Source organism: Polypterus senegalus, chromosome 16 (genome assembly GCF_016835505.1).
Source record: "Polypterus senegalus isolate Bchr_013 chromosome 16, ASM1683550v1, whole genome shotgun sequence".
NCBI lineage: Eukaryota > Metazoa > Chordata > Cladistia > Polypteriformes > Polypteridae > Polypterus > Polypterus senegalus.
Genome location: NC_053169.1, coordinates 54,835,975 through 54,844,886, shown reverse-complemented (window position 1 = coordinate 54,844,886; position 8,912 = coordinate 54,835,975). Strand labels below are relative to the sequence as shown.

The window sequence follows — 8,912 nt, the reverse complement described above, 5'->3', positions numbered from 1 at the left end:
CAGCTCCTCTTCTGCAGCGGCTTTCCGAGGTGCAGCGGTTCCTCCTCCCCAGTTCACTTGTGCACTATTTTGAGTTCTTCACTGAACTGACTAGTGGAGGAAAGATGGCGGCTTTATAAGCCAAAAGGCGGAAGTGATGTCATCTGGCTGGAACCGGAAGTGACTTCTGTCTAGGGGCGGGGACCAGAAGTGACTTCAGTCTAGGGGCCGGAACTGGAAGTGTTGTTGCATCAGGCAGTCTTTCCCATTTTTGGCCTGTAAAGATAACAGAGGTAGGTTTAGGGCACCCCCTGGCCTGGCAGGTAATTACCTCCACTTGGTCCACTCAGCTCACTCCTAGTCGCACGTGGGTGACAATATATAGTCCAAGAGTACATGAGTTCTAAAAGCCACCCTGTCACTGCTCCACAAATGCCATATCTGAACTCTGCTCCTGACAGCAGGACCTTGTTTAGCTTCACTACAGATCTCTTACATAAATTTGAAATCCATGACACCTGTGGGCGGCATGGTGGCACAGTGGATAGCGCTGCTGCCTCGCAGTTAGGTGACCCGGGTTGGCTTCCTGGGTCCTCCCTGCGTGGAGTTTGCATGTTCTTCCCGTGTCTGTGTGGGTTTCCTCCCTCAGTCCAAAGACATGCAGATTAGGTGCATTGGCGATTCTAAATTGTCACTAGTGTGTGCTTGGTGTGTGGGCGTGTGTGTGTGTGTGTGCGCCCTGCGGTGGGCTGGTGCCCTGCCCGGGGTTTGTTTCCTGCCTTGCACTCTGTGTTGTCTGGGATTGGCTCCAACCCTGTAGTTAGTATATAGAGGGTTGGATAATGGATGGATGGATGACACCTGTGACATCAGAACTTCTGTGGTTTGTTTCTCTTGCTCAAAACAAATAATCCACTGAATGATTACAAATAATTTTGTTGTTTTATCTTTACTCTTATTATGCTTGGCTCATATTGTATGGTAGACTCAACTTTTGAAATGTCAAGACATTTTTATTAGTTCAATAATATTTTCATTTGGCACAAGAGCTTATTCTAATACCATTATGAGGAAAATTCATCTGCAAAGTAAACTATTAGCTCAAAGGTCATCCTTTTCAAAACTTTTATTACACAACAGAATATTTGGTCACTGAAATATTCGGCAAGAATTTTACTAAACAAAATATTTTTTTTAATGATTAAAAGTGTATATACTGTACGGAGCAGAGAGGGCATTCTGTAACAATTGTGACTTTACTGAACCCAAAACCCTTTCCTGGTAGTGTCACTGATACCTGACTTTCATATAAAGGAAAAAAAATCTTTTAATTTTACATTTACATTTAAATGAGGTGGAAGGTTAATGAGGGTTGAGAAGAAGAGTAGTCGTGTAATGAATCACAGTTTGTTCATCACAATAATCAGTCTGATTCATTTTTTTGTTATCTATATCTACACATATATACGTATGCAGTACATATACATATATATATATATATATATACTTATATACATACACCTATAGACATACATATATACACAGACATACGTATATATACATATATAAATATAAACATATAAACATTATGGCAGATGCCCAGAGCACGGAAGGACCGGTGGAGAGAGTATTTTTAAGACCGTTTCTCTCCCGGACTGACAGAGGGTAGCCCCCTTGGCTTGCAGCAGGGCCATGGTTCATGAGCAGGGGGGTGCATGAACATTTGCAGGGCCCTATTTGGCCACACTTCCTCCACACCCGAAAGTGTGACTGGAAGAGACTTGTTGGGCCTATAAAAAGGGGCCAGTCCCCACCATTGATTGGCTGGAGTCGGGAGTAAGAGGACAAAACCTGAGGAGGAGTGAAGGCAGATGGACTGGCAGCAGAGAAGGGACTGTGTTATGTCTTGATGCTGGTTTATTGTGTGCACAGAACTGTAAATAAACTGTGTGCTGGGTGCAAAACCTGTCTCCTGCCTGTCTGTGTCAGGGTTAGGTCGGCTGTATGCGCCTGGGCTTCACAACATATATACATATATACTGTATCTATACTAATAAAAGGCAAAGCCCTCACTCACTCACTCACTCACTCACTCACTCACTCACTCATCACTAATTCTCCAACTTCCCGTGTAGGTAGAAGGCTGAAATTTGGCAGGCTCATTCCTTACAGCTTCCTTACAAAAGTTGGGCAGGTTTCATTTCGAAATTCTACGCCTAATTGTCATAACTGGAAGGTATTTTTCTCCATTAACTGTAATAAGAGTTTAGCTGGAAAGACGTGGGGGGCGGAGTTTCGTGTGACATCATCACGCCTCCCACGTAATCACGTGAACTGACTGTCAACGCAGTGCGTAGAAAATCAGGAAGACCTCCAAAAAGCGCTTAAGAAAACATGCATTATATAATTGAGAAGGCAGCGAAAAACAATAAGAAGCGAGCGAGTGACATATACTACCATATTCATGAGTCCTGCTACCTCGGAAAGAAAGCAAGGTGCAAACCTAAACTTTAAATTAAGTTCATAGACAGGCTGCTGCTGGCGTTTCACATGCCCACAGGAATGCGGGATACATGTTTAATGAGAGGACGCAGGATATAAACGAGAGTTTTGATCACTTTGTAACTAAGTTAAAATTGTAGGTGAAGGGGTGTGCTTATGCAAATTCAGAGAGACTGTGTTTGTGGGGGATTGACAGTTAAGGCGGGTGGGGAGTCACGTCATCATCACCCCTCCCATTCATCTCATTTCGTTCTTGGCACAAGCACAGCTGAGAAGCTTCGATGCATGTGCTCCATAATGCGTTAAAAAATAATGCATTTAATCACACTTTGCATTACAAGCAAAGGGGAGCTTTTGTCAATGCATGATTTCCTGGTACACGATTACATTGATCAGCATCCCGATTCATTTTACCCTCGCACCACCTTAGTTTGAGAAGAAGTATGAAAAAATATGAGGTTAACACAGAAAAACAGATCACCAATTCAAGCTTTATGAATAATCGATTCGCCATCAATAATTGTTTTGGTAAAGACATCCTCCTTCCATTTTATAAGTTTTCCGCCACTAGCCATGATTAAATGAACGGTAAAAAAGTAAGAGCAAAGCGAGGGTGACTTATTTAGGCAGGCATATATATGACAGCAACACTCATGACAATGTCAATCATGTTACGTTATTATTAAAAGGTTTCCTTTTCTTTTTCATTACTTCTTTAACACACTACTTCTCCGCTGTGAGGCGCGGGTATTTTTCTATATATATAATATATGAATTACCTCCAAAGAACGCTGAGACTTTTGATATCATGAGCGTGTGTACAAAAGGGGTCTCCTGCCCAGCAAAAGTCGAGCAGCCAGCGCGTGCATAGCTGTGCCGGCCTTTGAGACGCTGACTGCGCTTCTGCCTTAAGTCAAAGTGAGCACTTTTAATTTTTTTCTTCCTCCCCTGCGCTATAGCCCAGACAAGTGCAAACACGGGACCCCTTTTCTACACCACGGCAAAATAATATTAAGGCGATTCACACTTTCTTTTGCACGTATACGATTATGAGGTCCTCAGCTAAGATTATGAAGATACGCACAGGAGTGGAGGACTGACAGTGCCATCACAGCCGATTATTGGCGGGGACGTCTCACCAGTCTACACAAGACCCACCGCGACTGTCCCCAGCAGATGCTCATATCGTCAGCGAACACATCTCTCTATACTATATAAAAGGAAAGGCAACTTTCCTTTCTTTACACCTTTTTTCCTTTTATCCCAAACCAAAGCCTTTCTCTCTTAACATTGCAAAGGACACAAAACTAATTTTCTTTAATTGCCGGTAAGGCACATTACCAGAGGCACAAATTTGAAAGTTCACATAGAAAATGTAATTTCTATACCACAGCCGTCGTGTAGCGCCTTTCAAAAGGGATCTACTACCGAGAGATTATCCATATACATTTTAGCTGCTGTTAGTTACTTACCTGTTGTGTTACACAGTCTTTAAAATGTAGTTTACCCAACCACTCCAGTAGTGCTCAATGTACCTGTACTTCTTAAAACGTTAATGTTTTACTGTTTAATAACTTATAGACTATATTTTATTATTTTTCCCTTGCACTCAGTGACCAAAGCTAAACACACACATATAGACACATACAAACATACACACAAGTATATATATGTGTATATATATGTATGTATGTGTATATATATGTATGTATCTATACTAATAAAAGGCAAAGCCCTCACTCACTCACTCACTCACTCACTGACTCATCACTAATTCTGCAACTTCCTGTGTGGGTGGAAGGCTGAAATTTGGCAGGTTGATTCCTTACAGCTTCCTTACAAAAGTTGGGCAGGTTTTATATCGAAATTCTACGCGTAATGGTCATAACTGGAAGCAGTTTTTCTCCATTTACTGTAATGGAAATGAGCTTCAACGCCGTGGGGGCGGAGTTTCGTGTGACATCATCACGCCTCCCACGTAATCACGCAGTACATAGAAAACCGAGAAGCATCCACTTGCAGAGCCACAGCACCATACGTCACCGCAGTTTCAGACCCGCAGTTGTAGACCCGCAGTTTTAGACCCGGAAGTGACGTTACCATTTCTAGGCAAGGCGAAAACAACGCCTCCATTTATCGAACACAAGTCTTAGTTTTTAGCACGAACGCAGCATTTTTGAGCACGAACAAAATATGACAGAAAACAGCACGGTATTATTGTTGTTGTTGTTATTATTTTTATTATTATTACTACTGTTATTCTTAATATAATTATAAACCTGTACATTTTGCAAAACGTTTTTCAGAACAGTTTGAAAAGTTAACTTTACGTTTACATGTATGTAATCTTTGGCTGGCGAGCTAATTGTTAATGACTGCAACACTGGTTACGGTGGTTTGCCTCGTAAAAACTGGAGAAATCGACACTTAATGTTGCATTGTCAGCAAAATACGATAAAAATGCATTTTGCTCAAAGTTCAGTCTATGTTCTTGATGAACGGAAAATTCCCAATACTTTAAGACGATATTTAACCTAAATTAAGATCTTTTAAGTTTCGTTTTGTTGTTTGTAATATATTTTATAAATTGTATTCATCCATCCATTCATTTCCTAACGAATGTTAACGTAGTGTTTATTTAACTTTTAATTATTTTCTTTTTTGGGGGGTGGGCGACTTTTTAATGAAAATGAAACAAACATATTCCTATTCGGTTAAGAAGTGAACATTAAGTCTTCAAATGAGAAAGTAATCTAGGTATAAGCTTCAAAATTCTACACCACTTTATAATAAATTATGTTTTCTTATTTAGCCAGTGAAGTAGTGTCAAATGATGTTGCTTTTAAGAAAGCTGAGAAATTAAAATCCTTTGCCCAAATTGAATGTTCAGAATTTGGTGCATTAGTTAACAAGTCTAAATCTTCCTTCATTTTCTTACTACATTTGTGAAAGATCTTTTTCTTTCTCTTTGGTAAGCCACATTTAAGTATTATAAATTAGTTTTTAAATCTTGGATGTGTACCTACATTATTTATATTGGCTAATAACCTCTTCTTAATGTAAAAAAAGAAATCTTTTTAACTGTGATCTATCAAATTATAGACCAATTTTCTAATCTTTCTTGTATTTCTGAAATTTAGAGAAAGGTGTAGGTAAGTGGTTCTCTATATTTTTGCAAATAAAAGTAATCTCTTGTAACATTTTCACCCAGGTACTGCTTTAGTCAAAGTATTCAATGATTTGCACTCCACTGACGAAGGTTGCATTTTTAGGCCCATAGTATTACATCTACAGTAAGTGCCACATTTGATACTATAGACCATGATATTCATCTGATCAACTACATGAACCATCTCAGTGTTCTAAAATAGAGGTTTACCTGTTAGAAAGTAGATTCCTTGAAATTTTCATTTGTTGAATTCTAAAAACAGAAGTGCTAGTCATTGGTTGAAAGCTGCTAAAATGTCAGTCTGAATGTAACATGTCTGTTGATGGCACCCCTATCACTCACAATGCACTAATTCTAAACTTGGATATATCTACAATGAAAATGATGATCTTTCATTTGATACACATACTAAACATGTATCTAGAGTAGTCTTCATTTTACTTAAGAAATATTGCAAAACTTAGATTATGTTAGCATTCCATGATGCTGAATAACTTATCGTGCTTTTATTACTTCTACATGGATCACTATAAGGCTTTGTGGCTGATAACAGACTTAATTTAGTTCAAAATACAGCGGCTGAAGAGCTTACAAGAGCCAGGAAATATGAACAGTATATATCACCCCTGTTTTGCTTTCTTTACATTTTCTTTCTGCAAATTTTGTATTTTGTATTGAATTATTAGGTACTGGTGATCACATGTATCACTTTGCATAGTTAAGGATCTCAATATTTGAGTTACCTTTTAATTCCTTACAATCACTCTTACAGGAAGTGGAATATCTTGTTGTCTCTAGAATAAAAAAAGCTGTAGCTGGAAATAAAACAGTAGTTTGTAAAGCACACTGTTTTAGGAACAACCCTGCCAAAGTGGTTTGAGATTCTGACAGTCTGTCAGCCTTCAAATCTAGGATAAAAATATATTTGCTTAGTCAGTCCAATAAGTAAAATTTACAATGAATCTGCATTCCTATTTGTCCTTTGTCTTTTCTTTTTAAACTTGCTATGTTATTTTTAATTTGTGTAAAACAAAACAGACCATTTTTTATTTTGTTCAATTATAATCTGGTACTGACACCAAGATTTTTGTCTCCAGGTTTATGGCCTGGAAATAGTTAAAGCTGCTTTGTGACAATACTAATTGTAAAATGCACAAAATAATTCAAATTTGATTGCTTGATTAAAACAGTTATTTAGTATTGTGAGTGATTACTGTAGATACAGAATTTAAACTTGCTAAAGCTATCCTGCTTTTTTGTCATTTTTATAGAAACACATAACTATTCAATTGGGAGAGTCAGTACCACTGCTGACTCAATGCAACAGATGTTGCACCTTGTTCCATTGTCCTTTTGTAGTGGTAATGTTTTTAAGCCCTCCAAACTGGAAAAATTAAAAAAGCATTTGAAGAGTCATTTCAAGAAGGCAGTTCTCCATGAAGGTAAATTCATTTGAGAGTTTATTTTTAATGTATGTCCAGTACTGGTACATACTGTATACTTTTAACTCGGTATTCTACATTATAACAATTTATACTGTTACACATTTTAGGTTTTGCCATCCACAGATGTGGTTTAGACTGCAGACCATCACAGCATTATCACTGCCCCTACTGCCAGACTACAATATTTTATTTAATTCAAGTGTATATTATAAATATTTAAGTTATCCATCCATCCATCCATTTTCCAACCCGTATATGCAAAATGCCGTCACACTAATATTGATAACACATGCCTACTTTAAGAAGTTGTGCTTATATTCTGCTTACATCAAGATTTTCTTACTCTACCTAAATATCAGCACATATTGGATATTTACATTTGTATGTGTAAGACTTGTTTGTTTGTTTTGTTACAGTAACATGACAAAACGAATATCTTCAGGCACATGGATACTAATTAAAAACAAGGTTAGTTTATAGGAATGTCATTGAGAGGACTACAAGTAATGGACATTCTTTTGTAACTTGCAGTAGGTGATATGAATCCATTTCAATTTCAGAATCTTCCACAGCAGTTGGTTGGGTCAGTGGATTGTGGAGTATTCATGTTGATGGTGAGAAAATCAAAGAAACTTATTTTTTAGGTTGGGAATTCTTTAGAATCACTATAAATAAATTGCAATAAGTAGAGTGTGCACTGTACTGTATGCAAATAGATTAAATATTAATTTAAGATAATTCTTTTGTGTGCTCCACAGTATGCTCTGCACCTTGTCTTGGATGCGCCATTTGACTTCACAGCTGTAAGCTTTCACTTATGTCTCTGATTATTTGTTAATATCTGTTACTGGTTTTAATGTACTTTGTTTTTTCCATCTGCATGGCAGTGTGATTTACCCTTGATCAGGAGGTGGTGGTGCTTCATTCTGTTGGAGAATTTTGCTGTTGAAAGGTATCTCCTCTCTCTCTCTCTCTCTCTCTCTCTCTCTCTAACGTGTGAATATTTCTTACAGGACAAAGGCGTTCACTAAAGGGGCACTGGAGAGTGTGAATGAGACCCAGAGCAGTGAGGAGGTATATACTGTATGTAATATCTAATATTATTTAAATAGGCATGTAGAAATACATGTTTTGTTTAATTCTCTTTGTGGTCTTTATCTAAAGGAACCACTAATAAAAAGGGACCTCCACACTGCAGTAAAATGGTTGCACCAACATAGACAGTTGTTCAGAGGTGCCGTGTCTGAGCCCCATTTTCTGGAGATGGAGGAGGAGGACCAAAGCCGAGCTCTCCAGGACATCATCGATGCAGTTGAAACTGAAGATTTAATTTTGGCAAAAGAACCCTTTATATTTATTTTTCAGTTTAGGGATGATATGGAACTTTTCACTCAAAAATGTCGGGATAAAATGAAACTTAAAGTAAACTGCATATTTAATGAATCAGTATAATTATTGTCTGTTGCTACATTGATTGTTACTTGTATTTTATTGTGCATTAATACTCTGTTGATTTCAGTTTATAATACTTTGATTTTTCTGTTTTCCTTTGATGGTGGGTAGTTTTGAAAATAAACAATTTAACTGCAAGTCTTTTTGGGTCTATTGCTCATTTAAAGCCCACTTAGTGCTATCTAAAGGCTCCTTTAAAATATTTTTAAAAATAGTTCATCACAGAACAAACACGAAAATTAGTAAAAATGTCTCCTTTTGGAGATAATGTAGTGTTTTTTTGAGGGTTTCCTTGGAGGACAGAACATTATTTTGGTACAGCAGTGAAAGATTTGAGGTCTTGGACATTATGAAGATGCTGATGT

The 8,912-nt window shown here is 37.7% G+C and overlaps 1 protein-coding gene across 1 annotated transcript; it reads left to right on the top strand.

Moving 5' to 3' along the window:
• The first annotated feature begins 4,685 nt into the window (after nucleotides 1-4,685).
• Nucleotides 4,686-8,574, top strand: LOC120516707 (structural maintenance of chromosomes protein 5-like). The gene is made up of 8 exons (XM_039738581.1): nucleotides 4,686-4,692; nucleotides 5,693-5,774; nucleotides 7,512-7,563; nucleotides 7,656-7,709; nucleotides 7,854-7,898; nucleotides 7,983-8,047; nucleotides 8,109-8,169; nucleotides 8,260-8,574. The coding sequence occupies exons 3-8, from the start codon at nucleotides 7,516-7,518 to the stop codon at nucleotides 8,545-8,547; spliced, it is 561 nt and encodes a 186-aa protein (XP_039594515.1). The 5' UTR covers nucleotides 4,686-4,692; nucleotides 5,693-5,774; nucleotides 7,512-7,515; the 3' UTR covers nucleotides 8,548-8,574.
• The last annotated feature ends 338 nt before the right edge of the window (nucleotides 8,575-8,912 follow it).